The sequence below is a fragment of the Xyrauchen texanus genome, chromosome 19, assembly GCF_025860055.1.
Source record: "Xyrauchen texanus isolate HMW12.3.18 chromosome 19, RBS_HiC_50CHRs, whole genome shotgun sequence".
NCBI classification, from domain to species: Eukaryota; Metazoa; Chordata; class Actinopteri; order Cypriniformes; family Catostomidae; genus Xyrauchen; species Xyrauchen texanus.
In genome coordinates, this window is record NC_068294.1 from 29,039,512 (window position 1) to 29,056,990 (window position 17,479).

Consider the following 17,479-nt stretch of genomic DNA (forward strand, 5'->3'; position numbering starts at 1 on the left):
ATCACAGATATGGAACAACAATACCCAGACTCACTTATTATTATTCTCTACGATTTTAACTGAGCCAACCTCATCCATGAACTGCCAAAATACAGACAGCACATTAAATGCCCCACCAGAGACAGAAACATAGTGGATCACTGCTACACAACATTAAAGGATGCATAGCGCTCCCTAGAGCAGCTTTGGGACTCTCTGATCACTGTCTGGTTCATCTTCCCACCTACAGGCAGAAACTTAAATCAGCTAAACCTGAAGAAAAGACTGTATAAAGATGGACCAATGAAGCAGAGCTGGAACTGCAAGCCTGCTTTGACTATACTTATGGGAGTATTTTTGAAGCTGCAGACACCAATCTGGACGAGCTCACAGATACTGTGATATCATATATCAGTTTCTGTGAGGATATGTGCATTCCTACTAGGACTTATTTAATGTTCAACAGTGACAAACCATAGTTTACAGCAAAACTCAGCCAGCTTTGTCAGTCCAAAGAGGATGTTTACAGAAGTGGGTATAAAATCTTGTACAATCATGCCAGAAACACACAGAAAAAGGAGATTAGAGTGGTTAAAAAAAGCTACTCTGAGAAGCTGAGAAGAAGTTGTCAGTTAACGAACCTGCAACAGTGTTGAGAGGCCTGCCAGACATTACTAACTACAAGACAACAACACTGTAGGGAATCAACAACTGGCTGATGACCTGAATGTCTTTTACTGTAGATTTGAAAAGCACATTCTCACACCCCACACCTGCTCTGATCTTCACTTCACACAAAGATCAACACCTCCTACAACCACTCTCCTCCCCACTCCTGCTAGTCAACCTGCACTTAAGATATGTGAAGAGGATGTCTGCCGGGTCTTCCAGAAACATTTTCAACACAATCATCCTAGCTATTCTCCAGACTAAATTAACCAACCCTCTGTTCCCACCTATATCTGTCAGTGGATCACCAGCTTTCTGAAGAGTCAATCAGGCAGCAGCTAGTGAGAATGGGGAAATTAATTTACAGCACCTTTGCAATCAGCACTGGTGCCCTCCTTGTATGTGTGCTCTCCCCCAATGTTCTCACAAATGACTGCATTGCCAAGGATCCCTCTGTCAAGCTCCTGAAGTTTGCAGATGACACTACTGTCATCGCCCTCATCCAGGATGATGATGAATCTGCATACAGAAATGAGGTTGAACAGCTGGCTGTCAGGTGCAGTCAAAACAAGCTGGAGCAGAACATGCTCAAAACAGTGGAGATGATTGTGGACTTCAGGTGGAACACCCCACTCACCATTCTGAACAGCACTGTGGCAGCAGTGGATTCATTCAGGTTCATGGGCTCTACCATCTCACATGACCTGAAGTGGGAGACCCACTGACTTCAGTGTGAAAAAGGCCCAGCTGAGGTTGTACTTCCTTTGCCAGTTAAGGAAATTCAACCTGCCACAGCCTTTGCTGACACAGTTCTACTCAGCAGTCATTGAGTCTGTCCTCTGCACTTCAATAACTGTCTGGTTTGGTTCAGCTACAATATTGGACTTTAGAAAACTATAAAGGACAGTTTGGAATGCAGAACAAATTATTGGTAGCCCCCTGCCCTATATCTTCTTCCATAGTGAGAAGAAGTCACTCTAAACCCCACTCACCCAGCCCACTACATTTTTGAACTGTTGCTTTCTGGCCAAAACTACAGAGCGCTGAGCACCAGAAGTGTCAGGCAGGAGAACAGTTTTTTCCCTCATGCTATCCATCCCAGGAACAGTTAAAACTGCCCCATTGAGCAATAATTATGTGCAATACACAGCTTAGTCTATTTATATATCAAACATATCCTACCTATTCTGCCATTACATTCCCTTGCACTATCGGTTTATAACAGATTTGTACATACATAGTTATATATATATCATACATATTTTTTTTGGTCTTATTGTGTATTTCTATACTTATATTTTATATTCACTTTTTTTATAATCTTAGTATTGTTGTTGTATTGTTTGTGCACTGGAAGCTTCTCTCACCATGTGTAAGCATACTTGGCATTAAAGCTCATTCTGATTCTGATTCTGAATTTTTACTAGTTTAAATGATAATTCTTGATATTTGTAATGGAATTACTACTAAAGAAAATGTAAAATATTTATATCAGCAATTACATTTGAACATATACTTCAAATGTAATCGCTGATATAAAATGTTTACATTTTCATTAGTAGTAATTTCATTACAAATATCAAGAATTATCATTAAAATTGAATTTTAACTAATAAAAACTGTATTGCATTTTTAATAGTAGAATTTCACACTGATCTGTTATCTATGGCAAGCCAAACTGACTTTTAATCATTCACAGGATATTAAATGTTTACATCAAGTACAGATATCTGTTCCTAATATCAACAATTGAATTACAGGTGGTGAAAATGCAACATTTTTATATCTGTAAATGTATTTTAACATGTTAGATTTGGTATTTCAGATATCTGGAAATGGATTTTGGATATTAATAAGTTGAAAAGTAATTAAATATATTTACCAGTTTCAATTACATTACAGATATCAAACATTGGTTTGAAAACCAAATCACTGATATCAAAAATGAGGAATTTTACTAGTTGTAATTCAATATTTAACCTCAATAATGGATATTTGTACTAGTAACCATATAATTGTTGATATCAAAAATAAAATGTTTTACTAGTAAGAAATGCTTTGCTGATATGTGAAATAAAAATTTGAACTAAGAAATATATTTTTGATATCTATAATTGCATTTTAAACAGGAGAATGACAGATCCTTGTGAAATTCTACTAGAGAAAATGCAGTTATGGACATCAAGAATGAAATTAAAATTGTCAAGAATGTGTATATCTGTGAGTAATGATGTCATTTCAAGAATTCAAATGTGCAAATGTAATTACTGATATAAAAAAAATTGAACTTACTCTAGTAGTAATTAAATTCCTGATATCACAAATGAGCATTTTAACTAGTAATTCGTATCCTGCAAATGATTAAAATTCTAATTGGCTTGCCATATGTGTTAGCTTCCATAGCTCAAAAGAAAAGAGTAATCAAAGAATAGTAAAAGATCAGTCAATTGTTGTTTCTGTGGGTAACTTATTTTGTTCTAATCCTAACCCAAAGGCTCTAAGAAATTTTAATACATTTGCCAGAGACAGGGCTACAGTACACCCAGTTACAACAGGAAACCACTGGCCCTAAAAATAAGCATGGAATATTGACCACAAGGCTTAATTCACTCTTAAAGTTGCACATGTGGTCCCAAAAAGTATTGGGAAACTTACCCCACATTAAAAAATGTGTTTGTGTGTTTGTCATTGAATAACATTAAAGAATATTAAATCAAGTGACATTCATTTTAAAGAAATACAACACAAGTACACTTCTCAAACAAAACATTTCACAAAGTGCTTGTTAGATTCTAAATGATAAAACAATAGACATACTGTTTAAAATGAGCATTATGTTTGTCAAGCTTAGTGGACCATGTGCATGGTCAATGTTATATAGTAAGTTTTGAGAAAAGGTCTACAACCATTTGCCAATCCTGATATTTTGTTACATAAAGTAATGCCATTTAGGTGTGGCTTAAGAATCCAAAAACTTTTTGGGGCTACTGTAACAAAAATACATGATTATAGCAACAAGGAATAGAAGAACACATATATGTGACCTCAGGTTTTTGTGTTTTATTCTTTTTCAGACATTGATGAGTGCCGATACCGCTACTGTCAACATCGCTGTGTTAATGTCCCTGGCTCATTCTCTTGCCAGTGTGACCCTGGGTTCCAGCTGGCTGGCAACAATCGCTCCTGTATCGGTAGGCCAGCCCACACGCTTACTCCCACGCCCATACCCTGAGTCATAGGCCAAGCCACCACACACGCACGCACACACGCACGCACACACACACACACACACACACACACGCACACGCACAAGAGCACTCGGAATCCAAGCCCACGTTCTTACACAATTCCATCCTACACCTCATTTTCTTTGAGTAACAGCCAAAACCAGTAAAAGAGCACTTTGTGCTCAATGCACAAGGAGGAAGGGAGAAGTTAATACTGTTGCAAATATGAGGAAAAATGAGAAAAACCTCCTGATTGGATATATCTGAAATAAAAAGAATGCTGCCTTTAGGATATCTCTGAGTCAAAAGATCAATTCCCTATATGTGGGGGTTAGTGGGTCCTCCATCACCCGTCTCCAGATGGTACAAAATGCAGCAGCACGTCTTTTAACAGGCACACGTAAACATGAGCACATTTCCCCTATTTTAGCTTCATTACAGCTGCCTATTCAATTTAGGATCCATTTTAAAATTCTGTTATTTGCTTTTAAATCTTTAAATGGTCTTGCCCCGCCATACCTCTCTGAGCTTCTACACTCTTATAAACCCGTCCGCGCTCTCAGGTCAGATGATCAGCTGCTCCTGACTGTGCCTAAAACTAAGCGTAAGCTCAGAGGGGACCATGCCTTTGCTGTGTCTGCCCTTAGACTATGGAATGATCTGCCTTTGCATGTAAAGCAGGCCTCTTCTTTATCTGTTTTTAAAACCCTTCTTAAAACCCATCTTTTCTCTGTGGTTTTTAACACCTAGTAAGAGGTCGATTTTATTTACTCGATTTTATTTACTTGATTGTATTTCTTACTTTGTTTTTATTGTATGGTTATTAATTGTACATATGTTTATGTATATTTTTCTATATTTTTATGTACAGCACTTTGGTCAGCTTTGGTTGTTGTAAAGTGCTTAACAAATAAAGTTGGTATGGTATGGTAAATACTTTCTTCTATCCTATCTTCATATGCAGAGACAACTATTAGATATTTGATGGTTGATTCCCTGAAGAGTGTAAAAACTTTGGCTCTGTGGTGCTATCACAACATTAGCCTGTTTGTTTGAGAATCCTGACGAGCCTGACAGCAACATTGACTTAACCAATGGCATGAGATTAGGGCTAGACTATCTATTTGTCCAACCAATCGAAAATGGGGGGAGAGTTCACGAAACCTGTTTTAAAACAATAATTAGTTTTGCAATTCCGTTTAGTGATTTAGTGGCACAGAAAATACACACATCAGCATTCAAATATTTCATCTGCTTGAAGTGAAAAGCCATTTCAACAAATTGGCCAATACAACTCAAAAAGGATTATGGTTATCTTATTCTCTTAATTAATTTACTGTACCATTTCAGAGTCTGCCTTACACTGCATATTTTAACATGTAATCCTGTCTGTTGTGTCATTTTGCTTGAGCTTAGATGTTGATGAGTGTGGCATGGGGGCCCCCTGCAGTCAGAGGTGTTATAACACATATGGGACATTCCTCTGTCGCTGTGATCAGGGTTTTGAGCTGGGGCCAGACGGCTTTGCTTGCAATGGTAAGATGGGAGCAAACACAAACAAATCTGTAAGCAAAAATAAATGTACATGGCTCAACAATAAGTATGGCACAGGGCCAGTGTAAGAGTTGCAGGCCAGTTGACAGAACTGTCATTTGGCCTGCGGAGCCTGTATGTACATGGGGTTTTGTGCCTTGCAAATGTGAACATTTGATTTTGTGTTACGTATTGAATATTGTTGATACAAATTCTTCAAATCTAGCTGGCTAACATAGATTTTTTTGTTGAAATTGTGAGAATGATTTGCTATTTGCTACAAGCTATTTGCTAGTCTTTCTGATTAATGCTTTTTATTGATTCCAACACATGAAACAGAAAAGGAAAATATAAATGCACAGAATTCCCCATTCCCCCTCCCAATCCCCAACTCCACCCTAACCTGCCAACAAACATCCCTGTTGTCAAAGCCAAATCACACACACACACACACACACACACACAAAAATATATATATATATATATACACACAACAGTTAGTTCCGTTCCTTGAATCTGATTGGATGAGAGGCATTCTATGAGCACTGATGGTCTGACACCATCAGCACTCTGACGCTTTACTCTGTGTGAATCACTCCGCTTGTGTTCGTGCCATTCTAAACTAAAGTGTAAGAGTAGTGCAGATCTGTTAAGAGAATCAGTTTTTTTGTGCATTACATATGTTAGCCAGCAGGTTGTGGCAAGAGAAATTTGTGTAGTGTAATATGAGCCAGTTAGGTGCCGTTATGGGAATCCGCATCATATAACAACTACTAAAGCTAGGAAACAGCTTAAAACGAAAAACTTCAGCATTACGGCTGATCACAGCCAAGAGACACAACAGACTGATTAATTACACAATGGGTGCTGTTTAAAATGGAGGAGGACATTGCTGTATCTATAGCTATCGATTCTTATGCACTGGCTACCGCGAAATAGGGAGAAATACCCCCGCTTGGATGCTATTTTTCCACTGAGAAAGCTGACAGGTGTTCGCACACGCTCCTCTCTCTCTCTCTCTCTCTCTCTCTCTCTCTCTCACACACACACACACACACACACACACACACACACACACACACAGTCAGTCATCCTTGTTTATCCAATAACTTGTTAGAAACAGCACAAGCTGTGATACTATTTCTGAAATGACTTTTTGAATTACTAACGGAGGCTTGGACGCATAGTTCCATGCACAAATGCGTTTTGACTGTACTCAGTTTTTCCTAATTTTTTTAAATGTACTTGTTCTTTGAATCGTTGTATATAAGCAATATCACACTCGCAATCGTGCTATATGGTCCTAAATCAGCACTGCTGTGATTACCTACAGCACACATGTAGGGCCATATCACACTCTTGCTCGTGATATTTCTTATATATATATATATATATATATATATATATATATGTGTATATATATATATATATATATATATATATATATATATATATATATATATATATATATATATATATACACACACACACAAAGGTTTTAAAACACTTACTCATTCTTTATTATATATTTTTTCTTCACATTTTAGAATAATATTTAAGTCATCAAAACTATGGAATAACATAAATGTAACTATGGGAATTATGTTGTGACTAAACCAAATCCAAAATAAATCAAAACTGTGTTATATTTTAGCATCTTCAAAGTAGTCACCCTTTGCCTAGAATTTGCAGACATGTACTCTTGACATTTTCTGAACCAACTTCTTGAGGTCTATCACCCTGGGATGCTTTTTAAACTGCATTGAAGGAGTTCCCATGTATGTTGGGCTCTTATTGGCTGCTTTTCTTTATTATTTGGCCCAAGTCATCAATTTCTAAAATGTTTTTTTTTTATTAATTACATAGCGAGCCCTCCAAAAAGGTCAGATAGCTGCCCCACTGACTTGTGATAGTCGAGAAAGTATCAAACAAATCAGAAATGCTTTGCACAATATGTCAATGTTTTCCAACAAAAGTAATATATATATATATATATATATATATATATATATATATATATATATATATATATATATATATATATATATATACACACTTTATAGGCATGTAATGATACACACGTTTCACGATACGATGCATAGCCTCACGAAACAATACAATACGAGCACACGCAAATGTTTCCCTCAAACATATTCAATGGTTCTACAAAAATGTTTTTTAAATCATAAATGCCACAAAAGTGTCTGACATTAGCAACAAAAAGCCGAGCTCTAATTATCTTGTTGAGAAAAAACTAATATGAACTCACAATTTTCATGTTTTTCTTGAGAAAATAAATTTGTCTATTCTCAAGTAGGGCCTAATTTATATTTGTATAGCACTTTTCACAATACGCGTAGTTTCAAAGCAGCTTTATAGAAAACCATGCTCAGCTGTGAACAAGCTGAAGTGACTGCAATAAGGAAAAAACTCCTTTCAACATTATTTAATGGTGAAAAAAAAAGACCTCGAGAAGAACCTGACCTCTGGTTTTACAATATATGTACATAATAATACAATATTATTTAGCAGCTTGAGCAAAAACCGATCGGCATATGTAATTTCTTTATTGTATTTTTCTTCCCTCTGTTTCACTTTGCATGTAAACATTACCGGCATTATTACTGGCTTATATCATGTGCGCTAGTGTTGTTCTCAAAGCTGTTTACGTAAGTCAAACGTAAATAATTATAAATCTCATGTTATTTCTTACATTGTAATTTTTTGAATAAGCTGTTTTTTGATAGTTATGACTCATAACTTAATGAGTTGTCACACTCAGTGTCTGCTGGGAGAGGAGGCTGTGAAACTTACTGCTACTGTTTCTGTCTCACAAATCCAACGATTTGTGCGGTGATATCGGCATTAATAAAATGACATGTTTTATGTACTGTAGCACCAGGACATGACACCGTTGTTTGGCAGATTCAACAAGCTGTTCCGCTGCAGTATATTCTACTTGGCGTTTGCCATTGATCTTCTCGCCTATGTACAGGAAGTATGTTGCTCTGTTTTCCTGTGAGCACTCTCACAGTTGCCTCTCTTGAGAGAAGACTGTTCAGCAGCTCACAATATTGCGCTGACTGGTTTTAATTACACTATAATGTGTTTATGTATCGTACGATAAATATGGTATTGTATAGTGAGCATGGTTTCGTACGATACAATCTTCTTCTTTCGGTTGCTCCCGTTAGGGCTCGCCACAGCTGACCAGCCGTGATCCGCATATTTGACTTGGCACAGGTTTTTTATGCTGGATGCCCTTTCTGACACAACCCCCAGTGGCTGGGGAACTCTCACTCACACCTATGGAGCGTATTATACGATACAATACGGTATGATATTTTTTTCACACCCCTAATACTCAAATCAACCCATCTGGCACCGACAATCATGCCACGGTCCAAATCACTGAGATCTAATTTTTTCCCCATTCAGATGGTTGATCATTTACTTAAGCTCCTGACCCCTATCTGAATTATCTTTTGCACAGCACTGCTGCCACACGATTGGCTGATTAGATAATCGCATGGATGATTGTTGGTGCCAGACAGGCTAGTTTGAGTATTTCTGTAATTGCTGATGTCCTGGGATTTTCACACACAACAGTCACTAGAATTTCCTCCGAATGATGCAAAAAACAAAAAAACATCCAGTGAGCAGCAGTTCTGTGGATGGAAACACTGTGTTGATGAGAGAAGTAAACAGAGAATGGCCAGACTGGTTTGAACAAAGTCTACGGTAACTCTGGTGAGAAGAATATAATCTCAGAATACTATTCTGAGATGTTGGTTGGCGATGTTTTGGTGGCACGAGGGGGACCTACACAATATTAGGAAGGTGGTTTTAATGTTGTGGCTGATCGATGTATATATATATTATTGAATTTAATATATATATGTATATACACCGATACAGTACATACAACTTACAACTGGAGCAACTAACAAGTTCAGATTGTTACTTTTCATTCATTGTCTTCAAATATCTCTCCCACCATTTGTCTTCAGACATAGATGAATGCAGCTCCTCCAGTTACCTGTGCCAGTATCAGTGTGTAAATGAGCCTGGAAAATTCTCCTGTGTCTGTCCTGATGGCTATAAGCTCCTGGGTACACGTCTCTGTCAAGGTTTGCCTCAATTGAATGCACTCTCACGGACACACTTTCTTCTTCATCTTTTCCATAAACTGAGATGAAAAATCGGAGACATTCTCTCCTTGTAGACTGTTAAATGATTTATTTGCTATCTGTGTTTTACTCTACAACAAGACATACACGAATGTGAGACTGGAACTCACCAGTGCTCTGATGGACAAACTTGTGTGAACATTCATGGAGGCTATAAATGTGTCAACTCCAAAAGCTGTCAGGAACCCTATGTGCAAGTGTCCGACAAGTAAGTAAACAATTTGGAAAAACCGCAAGCACTTACAGCATGTTGAAAACTTAGACACTTACGCACTGGAAATTTTGAGATATTTTCTCCTCCATTAAATGTCTTTAATTCAAATCACTGTTCACCAATAGAGTCTTTTTGTGGCATACCTGACACGGTTTCAGAAATTGCCCTGTTTATTTTTCCAAACCTTAGGCCAGTTCCTTTGCCTCTGTGCATGTCTTAACATCATCTGCACAGATCCACAAGCTTTAAATTAATAACAGGTGGTCAGATATTTCTGAAGAAATATTTGGGTAGATGGATGACATCCAAAATTTTAAGCCAATTTGTCTGACACGGTACACATTCTCTTAATTTGGTACCGTTGTGGCGAATATCGTTTACTACTGTACACAGATTTGTTTGTCAGATATATAGATGTTCGATATAACTCAACTGAATGAAAATTAAAGCAGTTCAGTTCAACTCAATTCAGTCTAAATCAGCATTTCAAGAGTCTTTGAATTTAATTACATTTTATATAACTCAATTCACTTCAGCTCAGCTCAGTCAAAATACATAGTCCTGTAAAATTATCAGTTTAGTTCAGGTAAATTTAATTCTATTCCATTCAGTTCAATTCAACTAAATTCAACCAAGTCCTGTAAAATGTAAACAATTCAGTTCAGTTCAATTTAATTAATTTCCTTTCAATTCAGTCAAAATCAGTCATCATGTAAAATGTTATTGATTAAGTTCAGATCATTTCAATTTAATTAAATACAGTCAAGCCCTTTAAAAGTTCTGTTCAGTTAAATTCAATTCAATTCATTTCCATTTATTTAATAAAAATCAGTCAAGTCCTGTCAAAGTTTATCGGGTCAGTTCAGATAAATTCAATTTAATTTAATACAGTCAAGCCACGTCATTTTTTTCAGTTCTGCTCAATTCAATTAATATAAATTCAATTCAGTAAAAATCAGTCGAATCCTGTCATATTTTATCAGGTCAAGATAAGTTCAATTCAGTTCAACTCAACTCAATTCAGTCAAGTCCTGTAAAATTTTATCCGTTTGGTTCAGTTCAATGAAATTAATTTCCATTCAATTCAGTTGAATTCAATCAAGTTCTGTCAAATTTTTCAAGTTAAGTTCAGATAAGTTCAAATCAATTTAATTAAATACAGTCAAGCCCGGAATTGTTTTTAATTTCAGTTCAGTTAAATTAATTTACGTTTAATTAAGTTTAGTTCTGTCAAATTTTATAAGTTCAGTTCAGATCAATTCAATTCAATACAGTCAAGCATATACTTTTTTTAAATTCAGTTCAATTTAATACATTTCTGTTCAATTCCGTAAAAATCATATCAAATTTTATAATTTCAGATAACATTATTTCAATTCACTTCAGCTCAATTCAGTAGAATCCTTTAAAATGATATCAGTTCAGTTCAGAATAGTTCAGTTCAATTCAATAGTCAAGCCATGTAATTCTTTTTAAAATTCAGTTCAATACAGTCAAGTCCTGTAAATGTTTTTCTGTTCAGTTTAATTCAATTTATTTCCATTTAGTTCAGTCAAAATCAGTCAAGTCCTGTCAAATTTGATCAGTTCAGATAAGTTTAATTAAATTCACTTCAACTCAATTCAGTCAAATTTTTTAAAATTATATCAGTTCAGTTCAGAAAAGTTCTTTTACGATCCCTTGTTGTCTGCCCCGTGTTTTCTGTTTCACTCATCACTGATCACGTTCCATGTCACGTTTTCCTTTTTGTCTGCCCCGTGTTCCACTGTCCTTGTATGAACTACACTTCCCATCTTTCCCGGCCCTCATCACCGCTGTCACAGTGTTATTGTCCGCACCTGTTCGTTATTTTGTTATCACTGTGTCTGTCTATATAAACCCAGCTGTTTTCCCTTTCCCCTGTCAATCGTTGTCATTTCATGTTCGCTGTTCATGTTCCGTAGGTTTATTCGTGTCCGTCTGAGGTTTCCTTGCCCTTCGTGGATGTTTTCCCCAACCTGTGTAGCCCCTTAATGTTCTTCCGTGTTTTAGTTTATTTTCCCATCGTGGACCTTTCCTTTGTTCCTGTGTTTGTTTAGTTGTCTATGCTCGTCAATAAAAACCGCAGTTGGATCCGCACCTCCCGTCTGCCTTCTCCTGACTTCCCATTGCATAACAGAACGATCGACCCACAATGGATCCAGCGGTTCAATGAGCAAACTACCACCTGCTCTGCTTAAAGCAAGAAGACCGCCCTATAGAGGACCACATCCGCGACTTCCTTAAGCTGGCAAGTATCTCGGATTTCCCGGACTCCTCTCTGGTGGTCTTCTTCAGGGGCAATCTGAACGCCGCACTGAAGGAGCGGTTGCCACCGCAACGCGCTACTGGACGCTCCGTGACTTCATGGAGGCGACTTTACTGGTCTGCGGCTCGCCGTTCACCATGGGCGTCACTGAGGAGGACCCTACCTCTCCTCCCACAGTGGTCACTCTCCAGTCGTCCATGGTGCTTCCTGTCACGCCAGCCCCACCTGTCAGCGAGCTCACCCCGACGCCTGTCGTTGTCCATGAGCCAGCACGGTCAACTTCCACCTCCCGGTCCACGCCTGCCCCGGTCTGCGAGCCAGAGCCCACGCCTGCCCCGGTCAGCGAGCCAGAGCCCACGCCAGCCACAGTCAGTGAGCCTGAGCCCACGCCAGCCACGGTCAGCGAGCCTGAACTCACGTCAGCCACGGTCAGCGAGCCTGAGCCCACGTCAGCTACGGTCAGCGAGCCTGACGCCACACCAACCACGCACAGCGTTCCAGCGTCGCCAGTCTCACCCGCCCGGAGGAAGAGGAGAAGGGGAAAGTCCTCTGCTATCCGACCTCCGCCTCCCGCAGCTCCGTCCCCAGAACCCCCCGCGGCTCGGCCCTCAGTGTCCAGCGGACCCAAGCTCATGCATACCACGGCTAACCAGCCAGAGCCTGAAGCCTCAAACATCAGCGAACCAGTGCCTGTGACCTCTAACGTCAGTGAGCCAGTGCCAGAAGCCTCAAACGTCTCTCGAGCCACCCAGGGCTTCGCCTCTCAAGTCTCTCGAGCCTTCCAGGGCTCCGCCTCTCGAGCCACCCAGGGCTCCGCCTCGCGAGTCTCTCGAGCCACCCAGGGCTCCGCCCCGAGCCTCCTACGCTCCGCCTCCCGAGCCTCCTATGGCTCTGCCTCCCGAGCCTCCTACGGCTCCGCCTCCCGAGCCTCCTACGGCTCCGCCTCCGGAGCCTCCCACGGCTACGTCAACCACGGCTCCGCCTCCGAAGCTTCCCTCGGCTCAGCCTCCTGAGCCTCCCGAGCCTTCCTCGGCTCCGCCTCCTGAGCCTCCTTCAGCTCCACCTCCTGAGCCTCCCGAGCCTCTCCCGGCTCCGCCTCCTGAACCTCCCTCGGTTCTGCCTCCTGAGCCTCTCTCGGCTCCACCTCCCGAGCCTCCTACGGCTCTGCCTCCAGAGCCTCCTTCAGTTCCACCTCCAGAGCCTCCCTCGGCTCCGCCTACGCCTTCCACGGCGCCGCCTCCGAAGTCCTCCTTGGCTCCACCTACCACGGCTCCATCTCTTCAGCCACCTTCGTCCCCGTCTCCAGAGCCCACCACGGTTCCGCCTCCTGACCCACCCAAGGCCTTACCACCTGAGTCTCCCATGGCTCTGCCTGCCTCTGCTCCGCCCACAGTGTCTCCCATGGCTCTGCCTGCCTCTGCTCCGCCCCCAGGGCCTCCTGCGGCCTTGCCTACGCCTCCTTCGGCGCCGCCACCCACGTCTTCGACTGCTCCGCCTCAGTCCTCCTTTGCTCCGCCAGCTCCCCCAGTGGCCACTCCTCCTCCCAGGCCCCCTGAACCAGCCCTTGCCCTATGGCCACCTCCTAGGCCACCTAAACCTGTCCCTACCCGGCGGACGCCCCCCAGGCCACCTGACCCTGGCCCCGTCTCACACCCCCATAGACTGCCTGCCTGCCCTCTCGGCCTCCCTGGTCTACCTGTGTGCCCCTTGCGCCTCCGGGGCCTGTCTGCCCTCTCGGCCTCCCTGATCTGCCTGTCCGCCTCTTGTGCCTCTGTGGACTGCCTAATTGCCCCTTGTGTCTCCTTGGACTGTCTCTGTGTCCCTTGTGCCCCCTTTGGTCTGTCTGTTCTCCCCCTGTCCTAGCCCCTCTCTCCTTGGACATTAGTTTGTTTTTGTTATTTTTATGTTTTTTAGGACCGTCTGGAATCCGGTCCTTTTGAGGGGTTATGTTACGATCCCTTGTTGTGTGCCCCGTGTTTTCTGTTTCACTCATCACTGATCACGTTCCATGTCACGTTTTCCTTGTTGTCAGCCCCGTGTTTCACTGTCCTTGTATGAACTACACTTCCTGTCTTTCCCGGCCCTCAATTCCATTCCGTTAAATTCAAATCAACTAAATTCAGTCAAGTCCTGTAAAACTGTATCAGTTTGGTTCAGTTCAATTAAATTAATTTACATTCAATCAAAATCAGTCGTCATGTCAAATTTGAGCAGTTCAGTTCAGAAAAGTTCAATTCAATAAAATTAAATTCAATACAGTCAGGCCCTGTTAATTTTTTCAATTCAGTTCAGTTCAATTTAATTAATTTCTGTTCAATTCAGTAAAATTCAGTCAAGTACTGTCAAATTTGATCAGTTCAGATAAGTTTAATTCAATTTGCTTCAACTCATTTCAGTCAAGTGCCGTAAAATTTAATCAGTTTGGTTCAGGTAAATTCAATACAATTAATTCATTTCAATTAAGTCCTGTAAAATGTTATCAGTTTATTTCAGATAAGTTAAATTCAATTCAGTCTAGTAAAATTGTATTGTAAGTCTTTCCAAACTGATGTAATTCTCTCTTCACTGTAGTCGCTGTACATGTCCTGTCACAAAGCCTGGCTGTCAAGACCTGCCCTATTCCATAGTGCATCGCTATATGAGTATCACCTCAGAGCGCTCAGTTCCATCAGATATCTTTCAGATCCAGGCCACCAGCGTCTATCCTGGAGCCAATAACAAATTCCGCATCCGCTCTGGAGATGACAATAGAGACTTCTACATCAGGGTAGGATACATTTTTTTTATTTATTATTAATATTCTGAAAGAATACCTTAATTACATACTATTACTGAGCACTGCCATGCTGCTTGCTATTTTTTTGGTTTGAGAATTGAAGTCTACTTCTTAAAAATGCGCAGTAAACATCTCACAACATTTTGATAGTTGATTATAGAATGCGTGACAAAGAACAAGCAAGCACTGTTGTTTTGAACAGAGGAGTTTGCCAGGATAAATTACAGTGATGCCTATTTATTGCTAATTAATTCACATGCTGGGTTGCCATCCAAAATGTTTTGCATTTTTTAAGCGAATCTCTGAAAATTAGACTTGAGAAAATACAAATTGTTGCGAGTTTCCATCGTTTTCGTGATCCACATTATCATGAGGGAGCCGGCCTTGTCGTGATGGAGCAGCTGAATGACCTCTTCCTGCTTTGAGGACAGTTTTATTTGCAAGATTGGAGCAGGTATCTAATTTTCTTAAATGCATCCACGAGACACAACAGAATAAGTGTAATATCTGATTTAATGTGGGCTGAAATTGCTGCGATTCCCACACACTGCCAGTCTCTGCATACCTGGGAGCGGCCGCTCTCAAAAATGTTCTGGCGGATTGTGAGGACACACTTTATCGACCAGCTGTGGGTTAACCACCTCCGAATGGCAAGCGCTATTTATTAGAATTGTGTGCCAAGGTCAGACCTTTCGGTGGACTAGTCACATAAAGCTAATTGCACACTCATAACACATGCACGAATGGTCAAAACAAGTCATCGGTTTGCAAATATACAATTTCCATTTGAACTAATGCAAAACTCTAGAAAATCCACCTCCTCCAAGCGCATCAAATTTTAAGCTAATTTTGAAAGTTTATTCGCACAAGAGTTTCCATTCATGATTTCTTATGTGCAATTTCAAATGTGCATAAAAATAGCTGGCTTGAAACCCACCGACTGTACAAATCAAAAATATTTTTTGATCCCATCCATCCAGACTGATAAACTTGAGAAATAGCTTCAATTTCTTCCTAACGGAACATAGTTTTGGAATGATCTTGTGTAATTCATGTGTCTTTCCTCAGCAAATCAACAATGTCAGCGCCATGCTTGTTCTCGCCCGCACCGTGAACGGCCCCAGAGAATATGTGCTGGATCTGGAGATGGTTTCAATCAACCCCCTCATGAACTTACACACCAGCTCTGCTCTGCGCTTAACGATCTACGTGGGGCCTTATGCCTTTTAATGGAAAGAGATATAGAGATTGTAAGAGAGGGAAAAAGAGGTTGAGGGGTGTTAGCACTGATTGATTCATCCAACAAGGAGGGTTTTGAGCTGGATATGTCTGCCTCTGTAGGATTGTATAGAGGTCTCATGAACGATGTACCAATCTATACAACTACTACATCATAAATTATAAAAAGGGGTATTAGAGACAGGCACTCTATTTTTAAGACAAAATGTCTTACCAACTTACTATATTGTGTCTTATTGTAATTAACAGCTGCACTATGACTCCAAACCTGCTGTACGACCCATGTAGCCTTAATCTTTTGCTACTCTCCCATTGTTGTTGTTGTTTTTTTTTAAATTAACCTCTTTCTCAGGATAAGGGGTGCAGCTATCGTCTCAGAGCTATTGACTTTTTCCATTGGTATGGTCTCCAAGTGCAGAATTCAGCAATAATTATAAATCGATCCAATTTAAATAGTTGTATCAACAACAATATCAAGGCACCAAAACTGTATAAATACATCTGTGTATGTTCGTAGTGTTAAGCTTTAGTCGCTGTTAATTTTCCACTTTCTAATTTCCATCCTTGAGTTTAGTATTTGTTTTTATTCATTGTTGTTATTCAGTAACCACTCAGTCATTCCAGCTTTCTGCCTTCAACTATCATCAATAATGCTCACATTACTTTGTGTTGTTTGTTCTATATCACGCTGCCAATGTTGTATTTTCAATCCTGGATTTATTACTGTAATAAATTTGATAAGTTCATAAAAATGTGGTTCCAGAACCACATTTGTTTGCATTCCTTTGGGCATGTTTTCTTGTTATCACTTTGCTTTGCTTCCTCTTCCTCCTAATGGAAAGTCTCGCTCACATGCCCTGCTGCCCACCCTCCAATCTCTTAAAGTCATCTAACCACGGGATAGACTGGAACCCTGCTATTGGACTGTCCGCCTCTTTGCTGCCACATTAGCACATCCCTGATGAGATAAAGAACTGAAATAAAAGAGGTTTGGTTGGGAATATGTACACATCCGTTTAGGGGAGACTGGGGCTAGTTGCTACAAGGGCTAGACCATAGTAACTATAAGGTTTTGAGACAAAAGTCCAATTATAAAAATGTGTTTTCTTCAGCAGTGTTTTTGTATGGTTTCGAAATCAGCTCAAAATCGAAACGCCAACCAAACCAAAAATAGTTTAAAATCCTCTAAAATTTCCAGTCATAGTTTTGCTATAGCTGGTGGTTAAACAGGTGAAAACAATAAAACAACACTGGAATATATTCATACAAGAGTCAGCCATGATATGAAGTTAGATTTTTACTGAAAGTTTTTGGTGTAATCTGACTACAACATAACTTGTATTAGTAATATAATTATGTAAAAAA

At 40.1% G+C, this 17,479-nt stretch overlaps 1 protein-coding gene across 1 annotated transcript in view; it reads left to right on the top strand.

The window, feature by feature from the left end:
* LOC127659778 (EGF-containing fibulin-like extracellular matrix protein 2) overlaps window positions 1-16,894 on the top strand; it is a 29,534-nt gene extending 12,640 nt beyond the window's left edge. Inside the window, exons 6-11 of the mRNA XM_052149733.1 lie at window positions 3,723-3,839; window positions 5,292-5,411; window positions 9,419-9,538; window positions 9,680-9,806; window positions 14,671-14,866; window positions 15,944-16,894. Of these exons, the coding sequence (XP_052005693.1) occupies window positions 3,723-3,839; window positions 5,292-5,411; window positions 9,419-9,538; window positions 9,680-9,806; window positions 14,671-14,866; window positions 15,944-16,105 (842 nt within the window). The 3' untranslated portion in view covers window positions 16,106-16,894. The remainder of the gene's footprint in view (window positions 1-3,722; window positions 3,840-5,291; window positions 5,412-9,418; window positions 9,539-9,679; window positions 9,807-14,670; window positions 14,867-15,943) is intronic.
* The last annotated feature ends 585 nt before the right edge of the window (window positions 16,895-17,479 follow it).